Source organism: Bombina bombina, chromosome 6 (genome assembly GCF_027579735.1).
Source record: "Bombina bombina isolate aBomBom1 chromosome 6, aBomBom1.pri, whole genome shotgun sequence".
NCBI lineage: Eukaryota > Metazoa > Chordata > Amphibia > Anura > Bombinatoridae > Bombina > Bombina bombina.
The window spans coordinates 798,702,650-798,720,147 of NC_069504.1; the positions used below are offsets into that span (position 1 = coordinate 798,702,650).

At 39.8% G+C, this 17,498-nt stretch overlaps 1 protein-coding gene across 2 annotated transcripts in view; it reads right to left on the reverse strand.

The window, feature by feature from the left end:
- Positions 1 to 17,498, reverse strand: part of LOC128663675 (scavenger receptor cysteine-rich type 1 protein M130) — a 200,299-nt gene that overhangs the window by 58,593 nt on the left and 124,208 nt on the right. For both annotated transcript variants that reach the window (XM_053718117.1, XM_053718118.1), the window contains exon 4: positions 232 to 342. In XM_053718117.1, coding sequence (XP_053574092.1) covers positions 232 to 342 — 111 coding nt within the window. The remainder of the gene's footprint in view (positions 1 to 231; positions 343 to 17,498) is intronic.

The following is a 17,498-nucleotide window of genomic DNA, read 5'->3' on the forward strand; positions in this document are numbered from 1 at the left end:
AATTTCTACAATAACATTCATTCTAACATTCGAATATAAACACATTCGCCCATCCCTACAACCAACCTACTGGTGAAGCAGTTTATCCTGCTTCTATTAGAGTCTTGGGTACTGAGTATTCATGTAGAAAGTTTGCTAACCCATTTTGTACTAGGAACTTTTTTTTCTGACTGGTAAACTGTAGATTTTTTTGCTGCTTTGTGTGTTTAAATGCCTGGTTGTGTTCTTTACCTGAATTCCCCTTGGCATCCTGATTACAAGACACAGCTGCTATTCTCTGCAGATCACATCGCTGCACGGCTTGTCCTGGACTCTCACACTCAGACACTCTTGATTCATTTCCTGGAAATTCAAAAGACGTCAAAAGAAGTCCATAAATTCATGGTGATTTTATAGCCATACCCTAGTCTATGTATTGATAGAAAGCGAAATAATAATGCACATAATCATATATTTTAATCAAAGCATCTAAACATGGGTAAATCTTTTTTTTAAATATTTTTCTTAGCATGCCCTATTGTGCCGCCTTAATGGGGCATAGAATATTACATAGCCTCTGTTAATATTCATGTTATAGTTATGAAATTATATATTTTTATGCCATTTTTCTCAAGGCTTCCCTATGTTTATTCTGTACTGCCATCTAGTGACACTTTTTGGTAATGCTCCTGTTTTCTACAGTATCTTACCTCTGACCTATTATGCATTTCCTTTTTGTGTATTTCTCCGCCCTTGTAGTGTGATGAGGTTTTCCTGTGTCATGGCTGCAGCTAACAGGCCTCATGTAACAAGCACTCATGTTAATACATTGCAAGCTACGATCAGTATCAACTTTTGAGCGCTTAAATACTATAACCATTCATTCATCTGCTGTATTTTATTATCTGCTGTAACCTGATATTCAGAATAAAGCAACTTTGTGAATGGACAAGGTATTGGTGAGTTCAGTTATCTGACAAGGATTGTCTGCAGTGATTGTATCTTCTTATACAGGCCAGGCATAGAGGTCTCAGCAAGGGATAGATCATTATTACAACTATCTGAGTCAGAATAGTCAAAAGTTGTATAGAATTCCTACAGCCTGCTATGTATATGTGTGTCTAATCTGCAATCAAACTCAGGGCCATCCGCCATCTTGTGAAAGCACATGGTCGTACAAGTTTACTGCACTTCATGTGAATGTTGAAAACTGTTTCTCTGCATTGAACTGTTACCCCACCTGTCTAAGCTGCTGTTTGTCTTCTTACAGAGACAGTACCATTTTTTGCAAAACTTGAAAAAATGTCTAGACAAGGCTCTGAGCACTCTTTTATAGCCGAACCTACGCAGATACATCATGCCTCTGAACCCGCAGACGTACAGGGAGCAGATCCTGCAGATATTGCTGAACAGAGTGTAAGACCCAAACGTACAATAAAACCGACACATAAACTCAGAGAAAACTACAAAACACTAGAGATGAGTTCTCCAGCAATCTGTCAGACCTATGGGACAGAATTTCACAATGCATGTCAGTTTTGTCACACTTTAATGATCAACCATCCAAATTGAGAGACTCTATAGATCACCTATCTGCTGCGTATGAACGCTACCAGTGGCTGTCTGCAAAATACACAGCCTTCTTACAGGATTTTAATATAGAGGACTCTTCAGCAGAACGGACTAGGACTGATGCATTGGACCAACATAGAGATCTCAGTGCAAATCGCTAAAGAAAAGGCAGAGTTCCGCATTGCTCAACTGCAGGAGACCAGATCTCATAGATCCACATCAACTAAGCTCACTGCACGTTCTTCTAGATCCTCTCGCTCCAGAAGTTCAACATTAAGCGACAAGCTAATAGAGGCCCGTGCTGATGCGGAATCAAAAAAAGCGCAAAGCTTCTTTACCAGAAGGGAAGCAGAGATGGAAGCCCAAAGCAAAGCTCTCCATGCACAAAGGGCTACCCAGGAAGCAGAGATGGAATCCCAAAGCAAAGCTTTCCAAGCACAAAGGGCTGCCCAGGAAGCAGAGATGGAAGCCCAAAGCAAAGCTCTCCAAGCACAAAGGGCTGCCCAGGAAGCACAAATGGCTGCCCAGCAAGCAGAGGTGGATTCCCAAATAAAGGTTCTGCAAATGGAAAAGGAAGAAGCAGCGGCCCTAGCAAGGCTGAAAGTCCTTGAACAAGCAATGGGAGAAAGTACTAATTCAGATTGCCATATCCCAGCAGATCTGGAAGACCCATTTGAACGCACTAGTAAATACGTGCTAAAGCATAATATTTGCAACGATAGAGAGTCATCTCCTGTACCTCCTACTAACACTATCGTTCTCAATCTCAACACAGAGACCTCTCAGCACCAAATGCCTGAGCCTCTTCAAATCCACAACACAAGTGCATCTACGCAGCAAACCGCATCACCTCCCGCTGACAATAAGGTGACTTCCAGTGACAAGCCGCAGCTCAAGCCACAGCCAGCAGAAGCCTTAGAGACTACACCACAGTTGAATGCTCTTGCAACATCATTTTATCCTGGTAAACTTCACCCTTCTTCACCAAAGAACTTTCACACCCAAGGAGTTCCTCAAGTTACTTTGGCACCAAAGAGTGAGAGATCAGACTTGACTGACTTCGCCAGATACATGATACGCCGTGAGCTCATTAACACAAGCCTCTCAAGGATTGATGACTGTGCAGAGAGCTACAGGGCCTGGAGATCAACCTTCAAGGTTGCTACCGCTGATCTAGACCTTACAACCAAGGAGGAACTTGATTTGCTCATAAAGTGGCTGGGGCCAGAATCTGCAGATCATGTTAAAAGACTGAGAACAGTACATGTTGACCACCCAGATTCAGGCCTTGTTGCTGCATGGGCAAGACTTGAGCAAGCCTATGGTAGTTCTGAAGCCATAGAAAGCGCTCTGTTCAAGAGACTGCAAAACTTCCCGAAAATAGGGAACAAAGACTATCGCAAGCTCCAAGAACTAAGTGACCTCCTCATGGAGCTAGAGTTGGCAAAGACAGACCCACGTCTACCTGGACTAAGCTTTCTGGACACTGCTCATGGTGTCAATCCAGTGGTGTCTAAACTGCCATGCAACCTGCAAGAGAAATGGGCACAACAGGGCTCAAGATACAAAAGAGACTATAACGTATCCTTTCCTCCATTCTCATACTTTTGCAGGTACATCAGTGTTTAAGCCTGGATGAGAAACGATCCCAGCTTCAGCTTCTGCGAACCCAACTTGCCTGCTTCATCATCCTCACCAACATCATCAAGGTATGATAACACGGCAGCTAAACAAAGAGACTTTAATAGAGCAATATCTGTTAAAAGGACAGACATCTCACCACCCGTATCCTCTCCTGCACACCAGAGTGACTCGGGCGACAGAGATAAAGACCCTAATCGTCAGTGCCCTATTCACAGGAAGCCTCACCCTCTTAAGAAATGCTGTGGGCTTAGGGCAAAGACTTTACAAGAGTGCAGGGAGATTCTTCAGAAACTTGGAGTATGCTACAGGTGTTGTGCTTCTTATGGTCACTTTGCTAAAGACTGTAAAGTTGTTATAAAGTGCACAGAATGCAGTAGCGACAGACACGTTACAACTATGCATCCTACGCCACTTCCAGACAACCCACAGCAGCTAACTGCCTCCACCCCTGTCTCAATTCATGGCGGGGAGCAACAAAGTCGTGCTCCAGTCACAGCGAGTGTTTCCTCTGCATGCACAGAAGTCTGTGAAGAAGGCTTAGACTACAAATGCTGTGCCAAGGTATGTCTAGTCAAGATTTACCCACAGGATCAACCTGAGAAAGTTGCTAGGATGTATGCTATAATAGATGAACAGAGCAACAGATCCCTGGTTAAGCCTAAATTCTTTGAGATCTTCGGCATAGAGGGTCATGCAACACCGTATACTCTCAGAACCTGTTCTGGTTGTGTAGAGGCCTTTGGCAGAAGGGCCAATGGATTCATGGTCTCTCATATCAAAGGAAACAAAGGCATACCCCTACCAACATTAGTCGAGTGTGACCAGATACCAGACAAAAGGGAAGTGATTCCTACTCCAGAGGCTGCCTATCACCATCCTCACTTAAGGCACCTTGTTGATGTGATTCCGGCAATGCACATGAATGCAGAAATCTTGGTCCTGCTAGGAAGAAACATTCTCAGAGTACATAAAGTACGTGAGCAGTGCGATGGACCAGATGATGCCCCTTATGCACAAAGACTTGATCTAGGCTGGGTGATAGTGGGCGATGTATGCTTGAATAGTATGCGTACATCATCTGAGATCCACTCCTTCAAAACTTACATATTTGGAAATGGACGTGCATCCCACTTCAAACAGTGCTCTCGCCATCATGAAGTAAGGGAGAAGCCTCCTGACATCATCCAAATACCTGATGTTACTCCTATACTTTGTGAAGACAATCTGGGTACCACAGTGTTTTGTACTACAAGTGATGACAACAAAATAGCCTTGCCAGTTGAAGACAGAGAATTCATCAAAGTAATGGACAAAGAATTCTTTAAGGACACGTCTAACAACTGGGTTGCACCATTGCCTTTTCGTGCTGCAAGGGTCAAACTCCCAAACAATCGTGAACAGGTGTTATCCAGATTTAACTCACTTCAACGAACACTAAAGAACAGGCCTGAAATGAAGGACCATTTCATTGCCTTTATGAAAAGAATCTTTGACAATGATCATGCCACCAGGCCGGTGTCTGCAAGTGTCTTTGCAAATTCTTCTTGGTTAACAGGCCCTGAATTCCTGCTGGATCATCCAGAAGAAACCACAGCTGATTTCTTCAGTCTTCTAGAACCTGACAACGATCCAGAGATTCGTCCTGAAGTAAAAACCCTTGTCACCTGAACTGAACAAAGACTCGTCTTGGGCTGTCAACACTTTGAACGTTTCTCCAAGTGGACAAGGCTCTTACGTACCATTGCAAGGTTAGTCCACATTGCACACTACTTTCACACAAAGCCCACAGATGTTCACTGTCAAGGTTGGCACGTGTGCCAAAGGTTTCTTTCTGCAAAGGATATTGCTGAAAAGTGAACTGTTCATAATACGCAGTGTACAACAGGATGTCTTTGGCTCAGAAAGTAAATGTATCCGTGACAAGAGGGACATTCCAAAAAACAGTCCAATAGCTAACCTGAACCCATTCATTGACGATGATGGCATGTTAAGGGTTGGAGGACGATTAAACAAGGCTAAGTTGGGAGGTCAAGAACAGAATCCTCTCATTATACCCGCTCGCAATCATATCACCACTTTGCTCATACGGCACTACCATGAAAGGGTTAAGCATCAAGGTAGACACTTCACAGAGGGTGCCATAAGAGCTGCAGGCCTTTGGATTATAGGAGCAAACAGACAGATTACAGCTACACTGCATAGCTGTGTTCAGTGCCGTAAACTAAGAGGTAAACATCAGCAACAGCAAATGTCAGATTTGTCAGTTGACAGGTTAAGTACTGACCCACCTTTCACTCATGTTGGTTTGGATGTCTTTGGACCATTAATGGTAACAGCCCGCAGAACTCGAGGTGGCCAAGCAAATAGCAAACGATGGGCAGTGCTGTTCACTTGCATGAGTGTGCATGCAGTACACATTGAAGTAATAGAATATATGGATGCCTCAAGCTTTATAAATGCTCTAAGGCGATTCCTTGCCATCAGAGGACCAGTCAAAACATTAAGATCTGACTGTGGAACTAATTTCGTTGGAGCCTGTCGAGAGCTACATCTCAACTCTAGGCCAAATCAAGACCTTTTAGCTGAAAAGGGCTGTACATGGATTTTCAATCCTCCTCATTCTTCCCATATGGGTGGCTCTTTTGGGAGAGAATGATAGGTATCACAGGTAAAATACTGGACTCCATGCTTATGGACTTGAAATCCACAAGACTCACCCATGAGATTCTAACCACCTTCCTGGCAGAAGCATCTGCCATAATCAATTCAAGACCACTTGTTCCAGTGTCTGTAGATCCAGAGGCCCCAACTCTCCTCTCTCCAGCTACTCTTCTTACCCAGAAGCTTAGGTCTGTTCCTGTTCCCCCTGGAGACTTTAAAACAGGAAATCTGGCTACAATCAGTGGAAGCGAGTACAACACCTTGCCAACTGCTTCTAGAATCGTTGGAAGATGGAGTATCTCTCTACTCTGCAAGGATGCAGGAAATGGCAACGTCTGATCCCTAACATCAAGGTTGGAGATCTCGTTCTCCTCAAGGACCAGCAAGCTGAAAGAATCGAATGGCCCATGGGACTGATTGTAAAGAGCATTCCTCGTGATGATGGAAAGGTGCATAAGGTAGAGGTGAAAGTTGCAAGACAAGGGACTATAAAAACTTTCATCAGACCGATCACGGAACTTATCTTGCTCTTGCCCTTGGAGACTGAGCCTACTTATGTATGCTGTCGGATTCTTCCTGTGACTTCAAGATGGAAGTATCTTGAATTTTAATTGACACAACTTTAAGTCTTATATTATAGTTGTTCTTGCATTATATGTATGTTCTCCTTATATCTTTCAGGTCTTCAAGACATCTCTGCAAATTACATTGTTATGCATAACTTCCGTTATGATTTAAATAGTGACATTTACTATGCCAGAAGGGGAGTGTGCTGCCTCAATGGGGCATAGAATATTGCATAGCCTCCGTTAATATTCATGTTGTTATAGTTATGAAATTATATATTTTTATGCCATTTTTCTCAAGGCTTCCCTATGTTTATTCTGTACTGCCATCTAGTGACACTTTTTGGTAATGCTCCTGTTTTCTACAGTATCTTACCTCTGACCTATTATGCATTTCCTTTTTGTGTATTGTTCCGCCCTTGTAGTGTGATGATGTTTTTCTGTGTCATGGCTGCAGCTAACAGGCCTCATGTAACAAGCACTCATGTTAATACATTGCAAGCTACAATCAGTATCAACTTTTGAGCGCTTAAATACTGTAACCATTCATTCATCTGCTGTATTTTATTATCTGCTGTAACCTGATATTCAGAATAAAGCAACTTTGTGGATGGACAAGGAATTGGTGAGTTCAGCTATCTGACAAGGATTGTCTGCAGTGATTGTATCTTCTTATACAGGCCAGGCATAGAGGTCTCAGCAAGGGATAGATCATTATTACAACTATCTGAGTCAGAATACCTATACTTTTAAAGGTGTATTAAACCCATTTTTTTTCTTTCATGATTCAAATAGAGCATGCAATTTTAAGCAACTTTCTAATTTACTCCTATTATTATTGTTTCTTCATTCTCTTGCTATATTTATTTGAAAAAGCAGAAATGTAAGCTTAGGATCCAACCCATTTTTGGTTCAGCACCCTGGGTAGCGCTTGCTGATTGGTGGCTACATTTAGGGGTTTCATTTCCCTTTAATGAAAAGCACTAGGAGTGTGAGATGTGTTGTGCACAATGTACAATCCAAAATAGCTGTGTAAAATGTACAGCTTTTTGAGACATGAAGTAAACCATTATCGCTTGCATAGCAAAATACATGAAATGCTATGGAAAAAATGGTTTAAGCTATATTTATTATCAGATAAAGGTTTATTTATAATATTTTTTTGTGGCAGAATTAAAGGGACAGAATACACTCATTTTCATATAACTGCATGTAATAGACACCACTATAAAGAATAAGATGCACAGATACTGATATAAAAATCCAGTATAAAACTGTTTAAAAACTTACTTAGAAGCTGTCAGTTTAGCTCTGTTGAAAAGGTAGCTGGAAAGCCCACTGCAAGTGGGAAATAAGACCCTCCCCCTCCCCCTTCTTTTGCATATGAAAAGACCCTTTACACAAACAGGAGCAAGCTGGAGAAGGTAGCTGACGGTATTCACATAAAACTATGGGGCTTGGTTAGGAGTCTGAAAATCAGAGCAATGTTATTTAAAAATAAGCAAAACTATACATTTATTTTTTTTAAAAACTTTATGGGCTATATAAATAGATCATGTACAAAACATTTATGCAAAGAAAAAATGAGTGTATAATGTCCCTTTAATGGGATCAAAGGTCAAACTTGCATGATTCAGATAGAGAATGCCATTTTAAGACACTTTTAAAGTTACTCCTATTTTCAAATTCACTTTGTACTTTTGGTGTCCTTTGTTGAAAGATAACATGCCCATATCCTATACTACTGGAACTAGCGGGTGATTGGTGCCTACACAATTTTCTCTCTTGTCATTGGTTGACTGGATGTGTTACGCTAACTCAAAGAAGTACATTGATGCTCCTTCAGCAAAGGATACTAAGAGAATGAAGCACAGTTAATAGAAGTAAATTGCAAAGTTGTTTAAAATTGTATACTCTGTCGGAATCATAAAATAAAACAATTGTGTTTCATGCCTTTTTAAATTTCATTAAAATAGTAAAGCACAGAACTAAATAAAGAACTCCCCTACTTGCCCATCCTCATCAGCTTGGCTCTCAAGCTATATCCAAATTACTGCACACTTCTTCATTCTCACAGTTAGAGCTAGCTAAACATTTTGTGATCCAATGACAAGAAGCGTATATATGTGTAGCCACCAATCACCAGCTAGCTGTTAAGCCTACCTAGGAATACTCTTCAACAAAAGATACAGAAAGAACAAAAAAACTTGCTAACATAAGTAAATTAAAAAATTGTTACAATTTTATGCTCTAGATAAATCATGAAAGTTACTTTATTATCCCGTTAAGCACAGAGTTCTCCTGGAATCTCCGTTTTCTCTGTCTTTAAGGAACAACAGATTTTTCTAAGGAAACATGAAGATAACATCAAATTTGTTTTCAATATTAACCTTTTAACGCCATTATGCCGTTCTATTCCGTCACAATTACACTGGGCTTTAGTACCGTTCTGACGGAAAAGAACATAATCGTTGGCTGTCCTAAAGCCAACTGCGCTTCCATGATGTGATCGCGGTCTGGAGGGCGTGCTCTAGCGTCACAGGGAAGCCCCCCTGACCCGATCCCATCATTGAAATCTCGCAATCGCGTGCACGATCGCAGGATTTCAATTTGTTTACATTGGAATGTTGTTTCGATGTGGACAAATTAACCCGTCATCAAAGGGTTAACAAAGGACATTTTGCCATTTATCATCTTGTATTTGTTTATCACATTTAATATATTCTATGTATTGTCTACTGTTGACTGACCAACCAGCCAGCTCTTTAGAAATATTATTATCGGTTATTTGTAGAGCGCCAACAGATTCCGCAGCGCTAACATTTTTTAAATGCGTTTATTCTTTAAGTGACAAACTTGATTGTGAAAAAGGTAATATCAATAAAAGTATAATATAAATGATCTAGAGAGCTAAGGATGTCATGGGCATGTGTATGGATCTAAAGGGGTACCCTTGTACAAAATAACGATGTCAACAGAGAAACACATCCATATTTACACCATGGTTTTCAATACATTTCACATATTAAAAAAGTCAAAGTTAACCATTCATGGTTTTCACAGAGAATGCAATGTTAAGAGACTTTTCAATTTATTTTTACATTTACTTTACTTTATTATCAAATGTACTTTGTTCTCCTGGTGTCCTTTGTATAGTGTTGTTTAGTAATCAATCACTGTGTTATGTGCACAGATCAGCGTGTCAGACTTATTGTATAGTGTTGTTTAGTAATCAATCACTGTGTTATATGCACAGCTCAGCATGTCAGACTTATTGTATAGTTTTGTTTAGTAATCAATCACTGTGTTATGTGCACAGATCAGCATGTCAGACTTATTGTGTTTAAATAATTACTAATTGCTGTTTGATATTTCTCCACTTTTTGGTTATGCTCTCTATGTACTTTGTATATGTATATTTTCTTGAAGTATAAAAATATGCATTATGGATGTGTGTGAATTTTAGGAAAACGTAAAAAAAACAACAACAAAAAACAATGGAAATGAATTGGCAAAAAACTTAAGTTAATGCCTAGAGCTTAAAGGGACAGACTGTCCCTTTAAGCTCTAAGCATTAACTTAAGTTCAGTATACACTAATTTTCATATAACTGTATGTGATAACAATGTGAATTAAATAAACAAAACCATCAATTGATGTCGACTATAAGTACAGATGTTAACATTTTAACCCCTAATATATGAAATATTTTTCACATATACGTATATTTTACTCCCATCACTATTTAAATATGTTTTGGAGACTAATAGCATATTTACAATCTAACGTTTAGTTTACAAAGGCTCCTATTTAGTATTTTAGAATGTTCGTTATATTTGGGGACGGTCCTACCTCTATGTTATAATATCTGTTGATTCTGATTTAAAAAATGTTTCTCCTAAATATCAATACATTATTTTATCTGTGTGTTTAACTTTATACTATCGTATTTATTTATAATTTTTGATATATCAGGGGCTTATTCCTAAAACAAGTACTAAACAAACATGTGAATGGTATATTTTGAAATAATTATATACCTGTATACTGGTGTGCACAGAAATCACAATCACTATGACTGTTAATATAGATGTCTTTCACAAAAAGTGATGAATTTCGAAATCTTTGTTAAGTCCGTTGGGTATGAAGCTATCCATAATGTGGATCCACTTCATCTCCAACTGACCCAACCTATTTTGAATATCACCTCCTCTCCAGTTCTGTTCCAATTTTCTAATGCCCAAAAATTCTAAATCACTAACATTTCTATTATGTTTTTTATCAAAATGGGCCGATACGGTGTGGTTACAATATCCCTTTTCAATGTTATAGATATGTTCGCTCATTCTGGTTTTCAAAAATCTAGAGGTACGCCTTATATAGATTAGATTGCATGAACAGCGTAAAATATAGATTACATTTCTACTATTACAGGTAATGAATTGATCTATATTGTACTCCCTTTTGTGATCTGCAGAATAAAATTTGTTACATAATTTGGGAGTTTTTTTCATAAATTTACAAGCATTGCAGAATTGACATTTCCTAAATCCCATTTGCTATATAGACGATCTCTTCCTAATATGGTCAGGAAGTGAAATTCAATTGTTGCAGTTTATGGAATATCTGAAAAAATTCAAAGTAGCCCTAACTTGGAATTACAGTAAAACCAAGCTTGAATTTTTGGACCTTGAAATTTATATTGAAAATGATATATTAAAATCCAAAAACTATTTTAAAAGTATTGATGTTAACAACTATATAAGTCTCAATAGTTGTCATCAGAAACATTGGCTAAAAAACATCCCCAAAGGTCAGTTTGTTCGATTAAGATGCAACTGTAAAGAGAAAGAAGTATACAAGGTCCAGTTACAAGTTTTAAAAAAACGTTTTTTGGAAAAAAATTATTCTAATGAATTTTTGGATGAAAAAAATTGAAGAGGTAACTAATATGGATAGATCTGATTTACTAAAGTATAAAATTAAAAACAATAGAACTACAGATGACAATCTGGCGAATAGGTTAATTTTTCATCACAGTACTCAAAGTGGAGAACTGAGGAACATTAAAAAAAACAATGGGGTATTCTCTCAAGAGATTCAGCTATAAATGAATTTCTAGGGGATGGACCCAACATAATCTTTAGGAAAGTTCCCAATCTTAAATTACAGCTTTCCCAATGTACTAAAGAAATAGACAATAACAGAGCCAATAAAAATTGGTTGTTACCATCCCAAATGGGATTTAGGAAATGTCCATTCTGCAATGCTTGTAAATTTATGAAAAAAACTCCCAAATTATGTAACAAATTTTATTCTGCAGATCGCAAAAGGGAGTACAATATAGATCAATTCATTACCTGTAATAGTAGAAATGTAATCTATATTTTACGCTGTTCATGCAATCTAATCTATATAAGGCGTACCTCTAGATTTTTGAAAACCAGAATGAGCGAACATATCTATAACATTGAAAAGGGATATTGTAACCACACCGTATCAGCCCATTTTGATAAAAAACATAATAGAAATGTTAGTGATTTAGAATTTTTGGGCATTAGAAAATTGGAACAGAACTGGAGAGGAGGTGATATTCAAAATAGGTTGGGTCAGTTGGAGATGAAGTGGATCCACATTATGGATAGCTTCATACCCAACAGACTTAACAAAGATTTCGAAATTCATCACTTTTTGTGAAAGACATCTATATTAACAGTCATAGTGATTGTGATTTCTGTGCACACCAGTATACAGGTATATAATTATTTCAAAATATACCATTCACATGTTTGTTTAGTACTTGTTTTAGGAATAAGCCCCTGATATATCAAAAATTATAAATAAATACGATAGTATAAAGTTAAACACATAGATAAAATAATGTATTGATATTTAGGAGAAACATTTTTTAAATCAGAATCAACAGATATTATAACATAGAGGTAGGACCGTCCCCAAATATAACGAACATTCTAAAATACTAAATAGGAGCCTTTGTAAACTAAACTTAAGATTGTAAATATGCTATTAGTCTCCAAAACATATTTAAATAGTGATGGGAGTAAAATATACGTATATGTGAAAAATATTTCATATATTAGGGGTTAAAATGTTAACATCTGTACATATAGTCAACATCAATTGCAGAGGTTAATATAATAAGTTTACTTGTTTTTATATTGCTTTAAAAATAGATCATTTATAACGTTACAGTGATATGGTTTAAATCACATAATACAAATTGATAGATAGCTTAAACATGTGTTTTTGCCTTAACTTATATGATTATGTATATATCAATAATAACAAGAAAGACAACAATGTAAAAGGGACTTATGACATATGAACATTGGATAACGAATAAGAACTTTTAACAAATGGCAATTTCCAAAATGGTGGATACAACTTCAAACTAGCTAAAGAGTCATCAATCAGAGACTTAAAAGTACCTACGGACACGCGCACTTTCATTCCTTGATAAAGCATACCAGCGAAACGTACGTCGGAACGGAACTGTCAGAACTGACTTTTTTTATTGCGTCTTTACATAGGCCAGGACACCTGGGGAAGGAGCGCTTGGTTCTTGTGATCGTGAGGTAGTGGTTTCAGCTGCCATTTATCTGCTGGTCCACTCACCTCCCTGCAGGACTTGCTCTATTAGAGTATTTGTTATGTCAACATTGCTCTTTTATCCTATTATGTTGGTGTTGTAGAGGCCTTTTGTGACGCTTTTATATATTCTTGTTTTATTAAATATTTTTTTCTAAGATTTGCCTAGTGTACTGTTTTCCCACCAGTATAAAGTGGGAGTGCGCATCTCCTTGAGCTTAGTTGCAAGCTCCAACTAATGTGAGTAGTCATTTGTTACATTAGAATTATTCCTTCACGAGCAGTTACTGCATTACACTATGTTGCAATTTTTTGTTTCCTTTTCTATGGAATCTCACTGAGGAACGCAAGCAAGTGGGGAACTCTATCCAGAGGACACGGATATATCCTTACTTATGAACTTTTGGTTTTGTTTATTTAATTCACATTGTTATCACATTTATTCCAATCTATTTCTCTATTACTGTATGTAATAGACACTAGTATCAAGAAGAATGTGCACAGATACTGATCTAAAAATCCAGTAAAAAAAACTTACTTAAAAGTACCTAGTTTAGCATTTTTGATGAGGTAGTCTGGGACACCCACTGAAAGGGGGTAAACAAAAATATCAGACACTCCCCACCTCCCCTGCATTTGTAAAGACAGATTACATAAACAGGAGCCTGCAGGAGTCTGTAAATTAATGTATACATCTGACACTGTGGGGCTTGTTTAGGAGTCTGAAAATCAGCACAATGTTCTTAAAAAAATAGGCAAAACTATACATTTTTATAAAAACACTACCAGATCGGCTATATAAATGGATCATCTACAAAACATTTACGCAAAGAAAAAACATAAATTATGCTTACTTGATAATTTAATTTCCTTCTGTATGAGGAGAGTCCACACAGCATCATTCCTTACTGTTGGGAAATACTGAACCTGGCCACCAGGAGGAGGCAAAGACACCCCAGCCAAAGGCTTAAATACTCTCCCCACTCCTCCCACTTCCCTCATATCCCAGTCATTCTGCCAAGGGAACAAGGAACAGTAGGAGAAATATCAGGGTATAAATGGTGCCGGAAGAGAAAATAAATTTTAGTCAGCCCATCAGAGCATTCGGACGGGGGCCGTGTACTCTCCTCATACAGAAGGAAATTAAATTATCAGGTAAGCATAATTTATGTTTTCCTTCTTAATATGAGGAGAGTCCACGGTATCATTCCTTACTGTTGGGAAAACTATACCCAAGCTCTAGAGGACACTGAGTGATAATGGGAGGGGTAAAAGAAATGCAGACCCTAATCTGAGGGCACCACCGCCTGCAAAACCTTTCTCCCAAAAGCAGCTTCAGCCAAAGTAAAAACGTAAAATTTGTAGAATTTTGAAAAAGTATGTAAGGAGGACCAGGTAGCCGACTTACAAATCTGATCCATAGAGGCCTCGTTCTTAAAGGCCCAAGAGGAAGCCACCGCTTTAGTGGAATGAGCCATAATGCTCTGAGGAGGTCTAAGTCCCGTTGACCCATAAGCTAAGCGTATAATACTCCTCAACCAAAAAGACAAGGAAGTCGAAGAAGCCTTCAGACCCTTACGCTTTCTAGAGTAGATAACAAACAAAGAAGAAGTTTGTCTAAAATCCTTAGTAGCTTGAAGATAAAACTTCAAAGCTCGAACCACATCCAAATTATGAAGTAAACGTTCCTTCGAAGGAGGAGGATTAGGACACAAGGAAGGAACCACAATCTCCTGATTGATGTTGCGATCAGACACCACCTTAGGAAGAAAACCCAAGCGGATACGTAGGACAGCCTTATCAGTGTGGAACACCAGATAAAGAGGCTCACATTGCAAGGCAGCCATTTCAGAAACTCTGCTGCGGTTGCAATAGCCAATAGAAAAAGAACCTTCCAGGACAACAATTTAATGTCAACCGAATGCATAGGCTCACACGAAGCCCATTGCAAAAACTTAAGAACAAGATTCAAACTCAAAGGTGGAGCGTTAGATCTGAACACAGGTCTGATCCTGATCAGTGCAGCAAAACAGAAAGGGACAAAATCTGTCCCCTCAGGGAACTGGCAGAAAGGCCCTTCTCCAGGCCCTCCTGGAGAAAGGAAAGAATCCTGGCAGCCTTGACCTTATACCAGGCAAAACCATGCTCTTTACACCAGAATAAGTAAGCTCTCCACACCTTATGATAGATGCGACGAGTAACAGGCTTAGGAGCCTGAATGAGAGTTTTAATAATGTTCTCAGAGAAACCTCTCTTGGCTAAGACTAAGCGTTCAATCTCCACGCAGTCAGCCTCAGAGAATCTAGATTTTGATGAACAAAAGGACCTTGTTCCAGCAGATCCCTGCGACAAGGTAACTTTCACAGAGGAGATGAGGACATCCCCACCAGGTCCGCGAACCACATCCTTCTTGGCCACGATGGAGCAATCAGTATCACTGATGCTTGCTCCTGCTTGATGCGGGCCACTACGCAAGGGAGAAGTGGTAAGTGTGGAAAAATTTAAATTAGATTGAACCTTCAAGGCACTGCTAATGCATCTATGAACTCCGCCTGAGGATCTCTAGACCACAACCCACATCAGGGTAGCTTGGAATTGAGCTGGGACACCATGAGATCTATCTCCGGCGTTCCCCATCTTTTGCAAATCTCCGCAAACACCTCGGGATGGAGAGACCATGCCCCCGGATGAATGGATTGTCTGCTGAGGAAATCCGCTTTGGAGTTGTCCACACCTGGAATGTGGATGGCTAACAGCAAGCAGTTGTGGGCCTCCACCCACTCCAGAATCATAAATACTTCCCTCATTGCCAGGGAGCTCCTCGTTCCCCCCTGATGGTTGATGTAAGCCACGAGTTCATGTTGTCTGATTGGAATCTGATAAACTGGGACAAACCCAGAAGAGGCCAAGCCTTCAGAGCATTGAAGATCGCTCAAAGTTCCAAAATGTTGATCTGGAGGAAGGATTTTTCTCTAGTCCATAGGCCCTGTGCCTTCCTGGCATCCCAAACAGCTCCCCATCCTGAGAGACTTGCGTCCATAGTCACAATCTCCCAGGATGGTCTCAAGAAGGATGTCCCTTGGGACAGGTGAGCTGGACAGAGCAACCAGGAGAGTGATTCTCTCGACCAGTTCTCCAAAGAAATCTGTTGAGACAGATCCGAATGATCGCCATTCCACTGTCTCAGCATGCACAGCTGAAGTGGGCTGAGATGGAATCTGGAAAAAGGAATGATGTCCATGCTGGACACCATGAGACCACTCACCCCCATACACCGAGCCACAGAGGGCCTTAAGGAGGTCTGGAGGGCAAGACAAGCGGAAGTTAGCTTGTAACGTCTCTGGTCTGTAAGGAATATCCTCATGGATATGGAATCTATTATAGTACCCAGGAATTCCACCCTGGTATTGGGAATAAGAAAACTATTTTCTAAGTTTATCTTCCATCCATGAGATCGAAGAAGAAATAGAAGAGCTTTTGAATGGTCTGCTGCCAGACGACAGGATGGTGCTTGAACCACAATATCGTCCAAGTATGGCACTACTGCTATACTTCTGGTTCTGGCCACTGCAAGCAGAGCCCCTAGAACTTTCGTAAAAACTCTTGGAGCAGTAGCTAGAGCAAACGGAAGTGCAATAAACTGGAAGTGCTGGTTCAGGAATGTGTGTTCCTTGTGTATTGGAATGGGAAGGTAATCATCCTTAAGATCTATCGTGGTCATGAACTGTCCTTCCTGAACTATGGGAAGGATGGACCTTATTGTCTCCATCTTGAACGAGTGGACAGATAGGAATTTGTTTAAGCACTTTAGGTCCAGAATTGGGCGGAAAGTTCCCTCCTTCTTTGGGACCACAAAAAGGTTTGAGTAGTATCCCAGACCTCCTTTCTGCAAGAGGTACCGTGACAATGACTCCCAGGAAGAAGAGATCCCTCACGCACCCAAGAAAGGCCTCTCTCTTTTCTGGCCTTGAAGACAGGTTTGATAAGAGGAATCTGCCCCTGGTGGATGAGATTTGAAACCTATCCTGTATTCCTGAGTGATGACCTCCAAGACCCACGGGTCTTGCATGTCCCCAAACCAAGCTTCCGAAAAGAGTGACAGTCTGCCCCCTACAAGATCCAGAGCCAGATCGGGGGCCGCCCCTTCATGCCGACTTTATCTCAGCGGGCTTCTTGTTCTGCTTGGATTTAATCCAAAAGCTAAACCGGCTTCCAAGCTCCCTTGGATTGCTCTGGCTTTGCTGAGGGCTGCTGACGTTGGGATTTATCCTAACGAAAGGAACAAAAATTAGGACCTTGTCCCTTAGGTATGTTCTTCTTATCCTGCGGTAAAAAGGCACCTTTGCTTCCAGTAACCGTGTAGATAATTGAGTCCAGGCCTGGACCAAATAGAATCTTTCCCTTAAATGGGAGGGAAAGAAGTCTTGACTTCGTAGTCATGTCCGCAGAGCAGGACTTCAGCCAGAG